Raw genomic sequence first — 15137 nt, 5'->3', positions numbered from 1 at the left:
AAATCAAACATAAGCAAGGAGCAGCTTTGCAGAATCACCACCTGCTGGCACAGTTTGGTTACAGCATCTGAGGTTCAAGCATAGTAATTGCACACACAGGGCAATTGGATCCTAGCACATTTTTATAGGGCTCTTCTCACTCACAGTCTCTTTGGAGTGCAAAGAGGCCTTGGGACTGAATGAGGAGCACATTGTACATTGACTGAAGTTGAAAGAAGTCAATCAAATTAAAGTGGAGTCTTTATTCGAGCCACATAAATGTATATTTGAGCTACTTCCCTAGGAGAGAAAGACTCCATATCCCACTCAGACACTTTGACATGTGTTTGGTAGTGGTCTGTTGTGATTACGTAACATACTTAGGTTTTGAATAATAAAAGCAACATGAACAGGCCGCCTCCTTTGGCAGTAGTCGCACTTCTGTCTGCCGATAGCAATGCCCATTGGGAGTTCTGATTGAGAAACAGAGGACTGTGTGTGACTGCCCCCAATTAGACAGCTACATTTGGGCTTGATGAAGGCCCCTGCTGATCTGAAGACTGGGTACAGCTCAGGTAATGTCATTATAAGCTCCCGCCTACAGGGCCTCTTACCCTCTTTAGGGATGAATAGATGATGTTCTATCATTCCTTGGCCTTTCTGCTGACCCTGTCAATTCATTTATTTACCATATTCATTTCTAAGGCACTGATCACCGTATTATCTGGGTAGCATTCACATAATTTAGTTAAGTTGATGTAACACTTCCCAGTGTATTTTTCCTCTGCTCCCCACTTCATCCATTGCTCTTGAGATTGTCAGTTGTGTTGATGGATTTTGTGATGTCCCCCTGGATTTGAACTGGTGTCCTTGAAGTGAAAAGTTCTTTACTTGCACTGCCAATTCCCTGCATCACTCATCCCCCTTTAACGTCATTTTTATAAGGGTGATGAAGGAGGCAATTGTTCAGGCTTCCAGGTCAAGAGTAGTTGTGTGGCTAAACAGGGACTCCTAGTGGCTAAACAGGGACTCCTAGTGGCCTGAACAAGAAAAGGTTACAGCAGGGAGAAATAAGATAAAGTCTCTTCCAAGTCCCATCTGCCCCCACTTTTCCTCCCTCTCTTTCCTCTCACGCTCTGAGATTTCAAGATCCACCCAGGTTCTATCTACCTGACTGGTGTAAATCAGGACCTGGAGAGCAGCACCAGGTAGGATTCAAATCAAGGGTTACTAAAATAAGAGTGATGACCTCCACTGACATGTAGAACACCCTCCATTTGACTTATGGAAGAAACCCCATTCAGAATGGGTGAGACATAATTGATTTGGAAAGGAAAGGGGAAAGGAGGTGAGGTGGAGGATGTTACTGGAGATAAACCTTGGGCTTCTCAGCTAGTTGAAAATTCTCCATCAAAGTTTTTTTCAGGGGAAACAAAAATATTTGCATTATTTTTTCGTTCAGGTTGGGTTATTTTTTGGTTGTTTTCTAATGAAAAAATTAGAAAGAAAATATTTAAAATTTTTCTTTTTAAAAAAAAGTTTTTCTTTTGAGGGGAAATAGTCATTTTCTCTCACTTTCTGACTTTTTTCCATTGGAAAGCAGGAGGAGTGTGGGTGGGGAATGAGAAAAAATTAAAAATTAGAACAAAAATTCCATTTTATTTTACTTTTTCCACAGTTTTGCCAGTGGCCTCTTTTCATTCATTTTCCCCTTCTTTTATTAGTAGAAAAAGTAATAAAGTGAGAGAAAGTAGGTTTTCCCCACAAAATGAAACAATCTTTTATTTTTTTTTTAAATTGAAAATGTTTGCAACATTTTTCATTAAGAAAACAATACATTACCACTACAAATTTCAACTGAAGCAAAACATTCATTTATTTTAATTTGTGTGTGTGTGTGTGTGTGTGTGTGAAAAAAATATTCTTGTCTTTTTTAACCTACTCCACTGGGGCTACTAAACGATGGTTACTGGATTGGTGGTCGGCTGGTTTTGCTTTACAGCTCAGGAGAAAAATCATCCTCCCTTTTGTGCTCCAGCTGCTCCTGGTCAGCAGGTGGAAGCAGTGGTGTGGGGCAGCCAGCATTGCCCTGTCTTTGCACAGTACCATTTCTGTGTGCACAGCTGCAATGCATTCTCAGTGGAGTTGCAATGGTATAATTAAGAGCAGATCTGACCCTGGCTCAGCAGGTCTGACAGCAACACAAAATAGTAAAACCTTATTTGTGTCGTTAGAGTAAGTAGCTGTGAGCTAACCTTTAGGACCCAAACTCTCACATCCTCTTGTGCTGTCACTACAATGGCAGGCAAGCTGCATGTCTGTGAAAACTTGTGTGAAGAGACTGTACCAGTGACTGTGAAAACACCATCTAACTTTATTTTGAGTAGGGCACACTGTACCCCAAATCACTCTGCAGAGTTACATCAGACAAGAGAGCAAGGGGAATAAATTGCAGGAAACAGAATGAGCGTGCATTGGATGATGAAAGACCAAAGTGGTCAGAGTCAAGATTCAATAGACTCCTTGAGACCCCTTTGCAATTACCATGGGAGAATATTAAAATACTCAGCACTTATCAAGCACTTGCTATGTTCAAGGCACATTACAAACATGAAAGCCTCACAACATCCCTGTGAGATAGGTCAGTATTAATATCTCCATTACACAGATAAATAACTGAAGCTGATTGGCATGTGTCTCAATCTAAGGCCACACAGTGAGCCGGTGTCAGAGCCTATATTAAAACTCAGGAGATTCTGGTTCCCAAACCCTTGGCTCATATCACTAGACCACCCGTTTCTTTCCCCTTTAAACTCTGACTCAGGATGACAAAGTCCTGTAACATTCCTATTATATTGTGTTCCTATTCCCCCCACCCTAAAGTCAAGCTGTAGTATTTTCCCCAACGTCAGCTCTGATTTTCCAGAAGAGAGGCAGGAAAGAAATATGCCATTCTTTCTTCTAGCAAACAATCAGCTCCAATCTGACACACCCTGGACATCAACCAAACCCTTATGGTCCCTTTACCACCCTGCCCCAAATCTTGGGGAGAAGACCTGAGTGCAAATAAGATGTAAAATCAGTGGTTTAATGTAGTGGAGGAAGCCAGAGAACTTTCCTCCTTTTAACAAAGTTCCCTGGCCCTAAGCATTCAGTAACTTTCTAGCCAGGGAATGTACACTTATCATTATAGATCTTTTTATTGTTTTTATTATCATTTGTTAGGTATGTTACAATCCACTATTTACCTTGATCTGCAGCTTCAAGACTTTTGTGGAGCCCCTTTAGCCCTGATCCCCATCCTTCAGGATGCTCACAAATTAATCACTGCATAAATCAGTTAGATAACTGCTTTGCTGAGGGTTTCTGCAACAAAGGCCAGAGCTCAATTTGCTAAAGAAGCAGAAGATGACACAGTTCCCCTTGAACAAATAAAGGAATGAGTTTAGAATATTTATCAGAGGAGAAGACAGACGGGAAGGAGGGTTTCCCTTGGTGAAGGGTCACCGTTGAAGCTGTCCAGCTCTATCTTCTGCACTCCTGCTTGCATGAAAATGCTGGTTCCCTACTGAACATCCCCCACTTCATATTCAGATTCCATTGCGTTCAAAAGGATCTTGTATTCAATGTTTTCCTTTATGCTTATTGTCTCATATTCATTCTCTTTCACAGGCTGTGACGTGTAGTTGTTTTTGACCGTGGGTTTTCCCTCCTCATACATGCACCTGCCATTGACTCCTGAACAAGTCTGTCTTCTCGCGTCATTCCTCGTGTTTTGACTGAAACAAAAGTCCAACATTAATGGGAGGAAGGAGCCAGGGAAGACTTGACATCTTCAGATTCTAATCTCATTTAAATCAGAGCAGGGTAAATCCAGAGTCATTCCACTAACTTCAGTGGAGTGACTCTGGATTTGCAGTGTGGTATTTGAGATCAGGCTCTGGGCCTCTGCTTTTGAATGACAGAGGAATATTAGCTGTGGAATAACAAGACTCCTGATTCTAATCCAGGGACGTTATGGGAGGCTGTGCAAGTTGGTTTAAAGAGACATGCAACAATGATGAGAGAGTCACATACAAAAAAGTGGCAACCAAGAACAATCAGCAGAGAATTTGGCTCCAACGTTAGCTGACATTACCATACTGACCTCAATGGGGCTACACCCATGGGGAATTTGGCTGTTGGAGAATAAACGATAGAACAAATAGTGGACAAATTGCAACACATGGACCAAATGCAGCTGATAAAGTTCTCTGGCCACCTCTTTACAGTGAAGGTGTAACCAGCGAAGAGCAGTCCCAGAATGCAGTGCACAATATTGGTCAGAGTTAGACCTTATTTTAAGATACTGCTGTACAAACTTCACTGATAGAATAGCACCTGGACAAATTTCATTGGCAGAATATCACACTGCAACATACACTCATATGATCACTTTCATTGGCATCTGGATAAGTAGTTCCCACATTACGTATTGTTTTTATTGTCGGGGCCTTTAAAGTGGCAGCTTATCTTGTGTATGGGTGTCAGTAAATGGAAGAGTGGGACACAGGGATTCAAATTTAGGATTAGGATGGTCCAGGAAGAAATACCAGGGAGTAATGGAAGGAGGTTCAGCAAAGGACAGTTTGGATGAACATCAGGAAATGGTTCTCAACAGGGAGACCCATTCAACTGGGATATTATCCCAAGGGAAGAGCTAGAAATTCCTGTTCTTTAGATTCTGGACAAAACACTGTGAATTCACTACAGAGGAAAATCATGCACTGGTCTCTTTGGTGAAGGAACAGAGAATCCAATAGGTCTTTTCCAACTCTAATTTTGGTGTGATTCTAAGATATCATTCAAGAACATTTCTATCGCTGTCCCCTGTGTGAATAACTAAACCTTCATGCTGTCAATCACATACACCATTAAGCTATTCAAACCTCTTCTCCTGTATAACCAAAGAGGACATTCATTCTTCACTTGGCAAATAGTTTTCCTGCCACAGAAATCAATATTACAACCCCAGAAGTTCTCTCAGCATGACAGGTGATGAATCTTACTCACTATGTTACTTCATACGGATTATCTGAAAAAAAGAAAAAAACACAAATGTGAAAATTTTGCATTTTTATTACCCCACAGAGAAAATCAGTTTTATTTAAAAAATGTACTCATTGAAAGAAGATTTAATAATGATAAATGGCACTTACATAGCACTGTTTAAAGTTTTCATAGTACTATACAGACATTAATAAATCCACTCAAGCACCCTGCTAAGTAAGTTTTTTGTTACCATTTTACAGATGGGAAAATGGAGGCACAGAGCGGTTAATGACCAGCTGAAAGTCACAGCTGAGCTGGGATTAGAAACCAGGAGGTCTCACTTCCCAGCCTTGTGTTCAGTCCATTACATCTCGCTGCCCCTCCCTGACTGATATTTCTGTACAACAATTATTGAAAAAAAATTGCCATTTCTGAAATGAACACTAGAAAGCTCTTACGATTGGGACTGAATGTATTGTGCCTGCCCAGCTAAGGAGCAGACACTAAAGTGGATTTAGCCTCTGGTGACTGGTTATCTGGGGCCAGGAGCGGCGCCAGGGTTTTTGCCGCCCTAGGCAACAGTACTCCTCCTCTGAGCATTCGGCGGCGGGGGTCCTTCTGCTCCGCATCTTCAGGGCACTTCGGTGGCGGGTCCCGGAGCGAGTGAAGGACCAGCTGCTAAATTTCCGCCGAAGTCCCGGAGCGGAAGGACCCCCCTGCCGCTGAATTTCTGCCGAAGACCCAGAGTGAAAGGACCCCCTGCCGCCGAATTTCCACCGAGGGCGGTAAAATGCCGCCTCTCAAATCCTGCCGCCCTAGGCGACCGCCTAGGGTCGCCTAGTGGAAGCGCCGGCCCTGTCTGGGGCCCAGATTCTCTGTCTCCTGCACATGACCTCTCTTGTATGCTGGCAATGGCTCCATCAAGTGAGGCGAGAGGAAGTGGTTACCCCCTGATTCACCAGTAGTCTCTAAGGTGCCACAAGTACTCCTGTTCTTTTTTTAGTATGATCCATGTTGAGCTGGTCTCAGCTAGGAATCACCTACTCAAGTTCTACAGTCAGTAGGAGATATGCTGAGGATTGGTGTCAACTGGAGGCTGCTTTTAGAGAATGGAACCATGCTGATTTCCTAGCAACCATCTCTGGGGTACACACTTGCAAGATGTGCATTCACAGTCCTGCAATGGATAGACAGAGTACCCTCAGTTCAGTGCTCATAGGAAATCTAGGAAGGCAGGCACTGTGATTATGATTACCCTGTCCATTCCCTTCCTTGATAGAACATGCCTGCCCCCTTGTGTTCAAATATGAGAAGTGACTCATTTTCCTTTCGTTGTATTGAATCAGTATTCTAATTTGGGGCCAGCTCATTCCTTCCAGTCTATATGCTGGATGGAGGAAAGCTGCTTAGAATATTATTTCTTCTTACTGAATGTCCATGTATGTAAGCTAGGCCAGTGAGTAGCCTGTGGGAGTGTAATGTGACTACTGGCCTGCTGGGAAGACCCCATCTATCTGGAGTGAGTTACACCTAATCACTCACCCTCCTTGCTCTTTCTCCTGCACAAGACGACGGCGACGACAACAAACACCACAGCCGCACAGAGCACAACGATCAGGATGAGGAGATAGAGGGGCAGGCCGGTCTTCCGCAGGGCTGGATCAAAACAGCACAAACTGAGGTTTCAAGCAAGGAAGCAGTTCTGCTTTGTAATTAATAAAAACAGCCACAACCACGATGATGGACCTTTCCCTTGGGAGCTGAATGTACTGACTGAGGCCTGGGTTATGTGGTTTTTGTTTGTGTCCCTTCCTCATACTGAGTCAGCCAGCTGGGCCAAAGGGGTAGTGGTTCAGTCCAATCTATTGTCTCACAGCTGGAGTTCCTGCACTTGCCTCCTGCTGTGATATTGTGGTTCATGGTCAGCATCTCCACTCAGAGATGAAAGGACGCCCCTGCTGACTGAGAAAGTAGGAGCTGTGCAGAGCAGAGCTGTGCAAAACGTTCACATCCAAACATCAAACCATATGAAACTCATCTGGTTTGGGGCCTCATTAAAACTCTAGTTTCAGCTCATCTCATGCAAAGTGTCACCACGGTTCACAGATATTTTGAGGCATGCTGGGTTTTGTCTCAAAAATCACGTGATATCTACTGTTTCACTGAAAAACTAGGCAAATCATGACAGTTGAGATTTTCAGTACATTTGAATCCTGAAACTCAAAGCAAACATCAGGATTTGGACAAACCCACATGGACCGGAAGCTGGGAAGGAGGTGAACATAAGAATGGCCATACTGGGTCAGACCAAAGGTCCATCCAGCCCAGCATCCTGTCTAACGACAGTGACCAATGCCAGGTGCCCCAGAGGGAGTGAACCTAACAGGTAATGATCAAGTGATCTCTCTCCTGCCATCCATCTCTACCCTCTGACAAACAGAGGCTAGGGACACCATTCCTTACCCATCCTGGCTAATAGCCATTAATGGATTTAACCACCATGAATTTATCTAGTTCTCTTTTAAACCCTGTTATAGTCCTAGCCTTCACAACCTCCTCAGGCAAGGAGTTCCACGGGTTGACTGTGCGCTGTGTGAAGAACTTCCTTTTATTTGTTTTAAACCTGCTGCCCATTAATTTCATTTGGTGGCCCCTAGTTCTTATATTATGGGAACAAGTAAATAACTTTTCCTTATTCACTTTCTCCACATCACTCATGATTTTATATACCTCTATTATATCCCCCCTTAGTCTCCTCTTCTCCTCAAGCTGAAAAGTCCTAGTCTCTTTAATCTCTCCTCATGTGGGACCCGTTCCAAACCCCTAATCATTTTAGTTGCCCTTCTCTGAACCTTTTCTAATGCCAGTATATCTTCTTTGAGATGAGGAGACCACATCTGTATGCAGTATTCAAGATGTGGGCGTACCATGGATTTATATAAGGGCAATAAGATATTCTCTGTCTTATTCTCTATCCCTTTTTTAATGATTTCTAACATCCTGTTTGCTTTTTTGACTGCCACTGCACACTGCGTGGACGTCTTCAGAGAAGTATCCACAATGACTCCAAGATCTCTTTCCTGATTAGTTGTAGCTAAATTAGCCCCCATCATATATAGTATGTATAGTTGGGGTTATTTTTTCCAATGTGCATTACTTTACATTTAGCCACATTAAATTTCATTTGCCATTTTGCTGCCCAATCACTTCGTTTTGTGAGATCTTTTAGAAGTTCTTCACAGTCTGCTTTGGTCTTAACTATCTTGAGCAGTTTAGTATCATCTGCAAACTTTGCCACCTCACTGTTTACCCCTTTCTCCAGATCATTTATGAATAAGTTGAATAGGATTGGTCCGAGGACTGACCCTTGGGGAACACCACTAGTTACCCTTCTCCATTCTGAAAATTTACCATTAATTCCTACCCTTTGTTCCCTGTCTTTTAACCAGTTCTCAATCCATGAAAGGATCTTCCCTCTTATCCCATGACAACTTTATTTATGTAAGAGCCTTTAGTGAGGGACCTTGTCAAAGGCTTTCTGGAAATCTAAGTACACTATGTCCATTGGATCCCCCCTATGCACATGTTTGTTGACCCCTTAAAGAACTCTAATAGATTAGTAAGACATGATTTCCCTTTACAGAAACCATGTTGACTTTTGCCTACAATTTATGTTCTTCTATGTGTCTGACAATTTTATTCTTTACTATTGTTTCAATTAATTTGCCCAGTACTGACGTTAGACTTACCGGTCTGTAACTGCCGGGATCACCTCTAGAGCCCTTTTTAAATATTGGTGTTACATTAGCTATCTTCCAGTCATTGAGTACAGAAGCTGATTTAAAGGACAGGTTACAAACCATAGTTAATAGTTCCACAATTTCACATTTGAGTTCTTTCAGAACTCTTGGGTAAATGCCATCTGGTCCCAGTGACTTGTTACTGCTAAGTTTATCAATTAATTCCAAAAGCTCCTCTAGTGACACTTCAATCTGTGACAATTCCTCAGATTTGTCACCTACAAAGGACAACTCAGATTTGCGAATCTCCCTAACATCCTCCACCGTGAAGACTGAAGCAAAGAATTCATTTAGTTTCTCTGCAATGACTTTATCGTCTTTAAGTGCTCCTTTTGTATCTCAATAGTCCAGGGGCCCCACTGGTTGTTTAGCAGGCTTCCTACTTCTGATGTACTTAAAAAATATTTTGTTATTACCTTTTGAGTTTTTGGCTAGCTGTTCTTCAAACTCCTTTTTGGCTTTTCTTATTACATTTTTACACTTAATTTGGCAGTGTTTATGCTCCTTTCCATTTATCTCACTAGGATTTGACTTCCACTTTTTAAAAGATGCCTTTTTATCTCTCACTGCTTCTTTTACATGGTTGTTAAGCCACAGTTGCTCTTTTTTAGTTCTTTTACTGTGTTTTTTTAATTTGGGGTATACATTTAAGTTGGGCCTCTATTATGGTGTCTTTGAAAAGTGTCCATGCAGCTTGCAGGGATTTCACTCTAGTCACTGTACCTTTTAATTTCTGTTTAACTAACCTCATTTTTGCATAGTTCCCCTTTCTGAAATTAAATGCCACAGTGTTGGGCTGCTGAGGTGTTCTTCCCACCACAGGAATGTTAAATGCTATTATATTATGGTCACTATTTCCAAGAGGTCCTGTTATACTAGTTACCTCTTGGACCAGATCCTGCGCTCCACTCAGGACTAAATCAAGAATTGCCTCTCCCCTTGTGAGTTCCTGTACCAGCTGCTCCAAGGAGCAGTCATTTAAAGTATCGAGAAATTTTGTCTCTGCCTTTCGTCCTGAGGTGGCATGTACCCAGTCAATATGGGGATAATTGAAATCCCCCATTATTATTGAATTCTTTATTTTGATAGCCGCTCTAATCTCCCTTAGCATTTCATTGTCACAATCACTGTCCTGGTCAGGTGGTCGATAATAGATCCCTACTGTCATATTCTTATTAGAGCATGGAATTACTATCCATAGAGATTCTATGGAACATGTGGATTCATTTAATATTTTTACTTCATTTGATTCTACATTTTCTTTCACATATAGTGTCTCTCCCCCCCACACCCCTCCCCCGTTCTGTTCTGTCCTTCTGATATATTTTGTACCCCGGAATGATTGTGTCCCATTGATTGTCCCCACTCCACCAGGTTTCTGAGATGCCTATTAACACGAGGCACTCTAGTTCACCCATCTCATTATTTAGACTTCTAGCATTTGTGTACAAGCTATTGAATGGACTATCTATACACACAGAGAAGCAGTGTGAAATTCTGGATTTTTTTATACCAACAGTTAATTTCCCTGCAACAAAATCTACTGCCAGGTGTCAGCGTAGAATCTCCAGCTTGACTCCTTGACCTCCCTGCCCACTGCTCGAAAGGTCTCCCCTTTAGGGTGACCAGATCACCCAGGTCAAATATCGGGACGTGTGGGGGGGGGGGGGCGGTGGCAAAAAAAAAAGGTGGCAGAGCAACAACAAAAAAAACCAACCCACCCCCCCTTCCTCCACAAGTGCTGGAGGGAGGCCCCGGAGACGCAGGGGGAGCCCCGTCCTGCTCGGGTCCCGCAGGGGAACAAACGGGGCTGGGCTGCCGATGCCTCCGCCCTGGAGCCGCCGCGGGATAGCACCAGCTGGGCAGCAGCCCAGACGTGACTGGCCAGGGGCTGGGCGCAGCGTGCGCGCTGCTGGGTCCCCGCAACAGGCCCAGGTTCGGGGGGTTCGGGCCCGGGCGCCAGAGCCGCAGCCGCCGAGCTTGGTCATCGGCTGCTTCCTCCCCCCGCGGCAGTGGGAGCTGCAGCAGCGGCTGCTCCCGAGTCCCGCTGCCCGGGAGTGGGGGAGAACAGCCGCCGCCTGGCCTCGCGGGCCGCCCCCCTACTCTCCCTACCGAGTCCTGCCTGCACTCGGGGCCAGGCTGGACTCTCACTCACCCCGGCCCCGCGCTCCTCCTGCGTCTCCGGGGCCTCCCTCCAGCACTTGTGGAGGGAGGAGGAATGGCGAGCCTGGGGAAGAGGCGGGGATTTGGGGAGGGAGCCAGTGGGGAGAGGATGGGGTGGAGTCGGGGAGGGGGGGCAAGCACTTCCGGGCTCCGGAGCATTTCCTTGTTTGTCCAGTGTCCCGACCTAACATCGGTCGGGACGCGGGACAAACAAGCAAATATCAGGACAGTCCCGATAAAATCGGGACGTCTGGTCACCCTACTCCCCTTACCCGTTGTCACTTCATGCGTTTCTGGAACTTGCACGTCACTCCCAGTTGCCAATGCTGTCGTGATCAGATCTGCAAATCAAGCAAGGTTCAGGTGATCATAATGGTTAACGAGTCATTCAGCATCAGAAAGAAATCTGATTCTGGTCTATGAAGCAGCTGCAAGACTGGAGGGCATTTCCCTGTTTAGCCTAATAAGCCAGTGAAACAAATCCTTTAGAGCCAGTGCTGCCCATTTACCTGCCGGGGGACAGTCCCTTCTGGATAGAAAATGAAAGGCCCTGCTGTGTAGGGTTACCATATTTTGTGCCTCCAAATGGAGGACACTCCCCGGGGCCCCGGCCCCGCCCCCAGTCCCGCCCACGCCCCCCCCCGCCCCAACTCCGCCCCCTCCCAAAGTCTCCGCCCCCTCCCCTGCTTCCCGCGAACATTTGAGTCACGGGAAGCCTGTAGCAGGTAAGCGGGGTGTGGTGGGAGGAGGCGCGGCCCAGGCTGGCCCCCGGCTGCTCCAGCCTGGGTCGGCTCGGGCCCTGGGGTGCTGGCCCTGGCCGACCACTCCCGGCCCCGCGACCCCAGCTCCCGGCCCCACGGGCCCGGCCCGGTGACCCCGCGACCCCGGACCGGCTCCCAGCCCCCCGCCCCCGGTCCGGCTCCCGGCCCGGCTCCCCGACCCCGGCCCGGCTCCCCGACCCGGCCCGGCTCCCGGCCCCGCAGGCCCGGCCCGGCTCCCCGGCCCGGCTCCCGGCCCGGCGGGCCCGGCCCGGCTCCCCGACCCCGGCCCAGCTCCCCGACCCGGCTCCCGGCCCCGCGGGCCCAGACCGGCTCCCCGAACCCGGACCGGCTCCCAGCCCCGCGGGCCCGGACCGGCTCCCCGACCCCGGACCGGCTCCCAGACCCGCGGGCCCAGACCGGCACCGCGCCCCCGGCTCCCGGCCCCGCGGGCCCGGCTCCCCGGCTCCCGGCCCGGCACCGCGCCCCCGGCTCCCCGCCCGGCCCTGCGCCCAGCCCGGCCCGGCACTGTGACCCTGGCCCGGCCTGGCCCCCGGCCCGGCACCGTGCGCCCGGCCCGGCTCCCGGCCCGGCACCATGTCCCCGGCCCCGCGACCCCGGCCCCGCACCGGCCCCAGACAAAGAGGCCCCGGCCGAGCCCTCCCGATTTTCCCGGACATGCCCGGCTTTTGGGGATTTCCCCCCGGATGGGGATTTGAGCCCCCAAAAGCCGGACATGTCCGGGAAAATCCGGACGTATGGTAACCCTACTGCTGTGATACCTTTGAGCCCCCCTAAACCACTGGGGTGATAGGGGCATGATTAATGCCTCTGATTAATTTATGCCGTACCAAATGGAGCTAAGGAAATCCATAACTCCCCTAGGCATGTCCCCGAGTGTTAGAATGGCTGCCATCCCATGGAGACTGTAACCAAGTAGTCCAGCAGCATGAGGACATGTCTCCCAAGGGGCAAGGGAGAGAGGAGCTGGAAGTCACCTAGGGCAGCAGAGGTCATTTCCAGCAAGCCACGTGCCTCAGCAGCCTACAGACCATCTGCTAAAAACTGGCTGCAAATGAGTGGACATGTCACATAGTCATCTCCTCCTCTATATCATTCACATACAACCACAATGAAAATATCACTTCATGTCCAGTCTCCAAGCTGCTTCCGATTCAGTGCTGAGCAGGCCTCACCTCTTTCTGAGACAGGCTTGGCCGTGGTGTTCGCCTTCTTCTCAGAGCTGGATACTGTGGTTGCTGGTTTTGTGAGGTCTGTGAGAGAAATGACCACACATCAGATTCTGCTACTCCTTCAATTTACAAATTGGATAAATACAAAATCTTTAGGGGGAAGTTGGAAGCCTCCCATAATGCACTTTATTGCGCCATACGATACCACTGGAGGGTGCATGACATTTCTCTGACCCCAGCCAGTGAGCTGAGTGATCCTAAAGCATACAGATTGACAGCCATTGTTGTTTTAACCTAGCGAGTGTCACTATAAATGTCTAATCCTTTTTAAAACCCTCTAAGCCATTTGCCTCATTATCATCCTGCAGCTGGGAGTGTCTCAGAGACCACCAAGCACTAGTTTGGGGCACTTACCCCTCACAGTCAGCTGCACTGCATCACTCTGCTGTATAACTTGTGAGCTTGCTTTGTTTTCTGCTTCACAGTAATATTTCCCCGTGTCAGACGTTTGCAGAGAATCAAACATGAGTACGGCGTGATTGCTCACATGCACTGCGTTTCCTCCTGGCTCTCCTTTGAACCAGCGGTAGATGATGGGTGGGGACCCATTGGCAGAGCAGGTCAGGCTTGTCCTAGCCCCTTTTGGTACAGTGAATCCCAGATTGCCTGGTCTGATGATGGGTTTAGTCACTGCAACTGAAAGACAGAAGGAAAAGGATTTGGGTCAGTAGTTAAGAACTCCATAGCATTCATCACCACACAATTTTGACAGGGTTCCGTGCCCCCTTTTCTGGTTTATGTCCTACCTCCAGTCTCACATTTTGACCACTATGTTTTTGGAGCAGTCAGCCATTTTGAAAAAAAATATTTTTTATGGAGAACATTAGGGGTGTGTGTGTGTGTGTGTGTGTGTGTGTGTGTGTGTGTGTGTTTTAACATGTTAAGGTTAGAAGAAAATAGGGTTTATTTACACATTCTTAGAGAAAAATATTTTTATAGGCATTTTTAAGTGGATTATCACCAAGTGATAAAGAAAGGAAAAATGTTAGAAAAGAGAGAGTTTTAAAACTGCAAAAAAGAGACATGTTAACAGGTCTTTTTAGAGAAAATAATTATGCATTTTTTTGAAAGAAAGGTATTAAATATATTAATTTAAAAAGAAAATATTGTTTATGCACTCCTATTATTTTGCCATAAAGTCTGAAAAATAATTGTGTGCCTTTTGAAATAAAATACAGAGCATGCATTTTTAGAGAAAATAAACAAGACACAAAGTGAGAGAGAACAGCTAAGAAAAGCAAAAACATCTTAGCCAGTTACAGAAAAAGGAAAAATAAAGGGAGAGAGAAAGATGTAAAGCAGGGGTGGGCAAACTTTTTGGCCCAAGGGCCACATCTGGGTACGGAAATTGTATGGCAGGCCATGAATACTCACGGTTCCTGGTCAATGAGAGCTGCAGGGGCGGCGCTTGGGGCAGGAGCAGTGTGTGGAGCCCCCTGGCTGCCCCTATGCATAGGAGCCAGAGGGGGCACATGCCGCTGCTTCCTGGAGCCGTGCGGAGCCACAGCATGTGTGGAGCAGGGCAAGCCCCGGACCTCGCTCCCCGTCAGGAGCTCAAGGGCCAGTTTAAAATGTATCAAGGGCTAGATGCGGCCCCCGGCCGTAGTTTGCCTACCTCTGATGTAAAGCATCAAGAAGGCCTCTGTCACTGAGCACATGGCAGAGAGAAGAGAAAACCATCTAACTCCTGCAGCTACCTCTAGACAAATGCCAACAATTCTGGGGGACAAGGTGGGTAGGGTTACCATATTTTGTGCCTCCAAATGGAGGACACTCCACGGGCCCCCGCCCACGCCCCCAGCCCTGCCCACGCCCCCGCCCCAACTCCGCCCCCTCCCCAAAGTCTTCGCCCCCTCCCCTGCTTCCCGCGAACATTTAATTCGCGGGAAGCCTGAAGCAGGTAAGGGGGGGGGGGGAGGAGGTGCGGCCCAGGCTGGCCCCCCCGGCGGCTCCAGCCTGGGTCGGCTCGGGCCCTGGGGTGCCGGCCCCGGCCGACCACCCCCGGCCCGCCCAGCACTGCCGGCCCCCGGCGGCCCGGCGCACCCCCCGGCCCCGCGACCCCGGCCCGGTTCCCGGCCCCCCGGCTCCCGGCCCCACGGCCCAGCGCACCCCCCGGCGGCCCGGCCCCGCGGCCCAGCGCGCCCCCCAGCTCC

At 47.6% G+C, this 15137-nt stretch overlaps 1 protein-coding gene across 7 annotated transcripts in view; it reads right to left on the bottom strand.

Annotated features, from left to right (window-relative positions):
• Positions 1 to 2333: 2333 nt before the first annotated feature.
• The window catches only part of LOC101945590 (V-set and immunoglobulin domain-containing protein 4-like), a 39713-nt gene continuing 26909 nt past the window's right edge, over positions 2334 to 15137 (bottom strand). For 6 of the 7 annotated variants that reach the window (XM_024109495.3, XM_008172849.4, XM_065556575.1 and 3 more), the window contains exons 4-9: positions 13339 to 13620; positions 12928 to 13005; positions 11246 to 11314; positions 6553 to 6666; positions 5032 to 5053; positions 2334 to 3758 (exon numbers count right to left, since the gene is read on the bottom strand). In XM_024109495.3, the coding sequence (XP_023965263.2) occupies positions 3545 to 3758; positions 5032 to 5053; positions 6553 to 6666; positions 11246 to 11314; positions 12928 to 13005; positions 13339 to 13620 (779 nt within the window). In that variant the 3' untranslated portion in view covers positions 2334 to 3544. Of the gene's footprint in view, positions 3759 to 4907; positions 5054 to 6552; positions 6667 to 11245; positions 11315 to 12927; positions 13006 to 13338; positions 13621 to 15137 lie in introns of all 7 variants that reach the window. The other variant, XR_006175159.2, reaches the window with a different exon arrangement.

This window comes from Chrysemys picta, chromosome 9, assembly GCF_011386835.1.
Source record: "Chrysemys picta bellii isolate R12L10 chromosome 9, ASM1138683v2, whole genome shotgun sequence".
Lineage (NCBI taxonomy): Eukaryota > Metazoa > Chordata > Testudines > Emydidae > Chrysemys > Chrysemys picta.
This window is presented reverse-complemented; position numbering and strand designations above follow the sequence as displayed.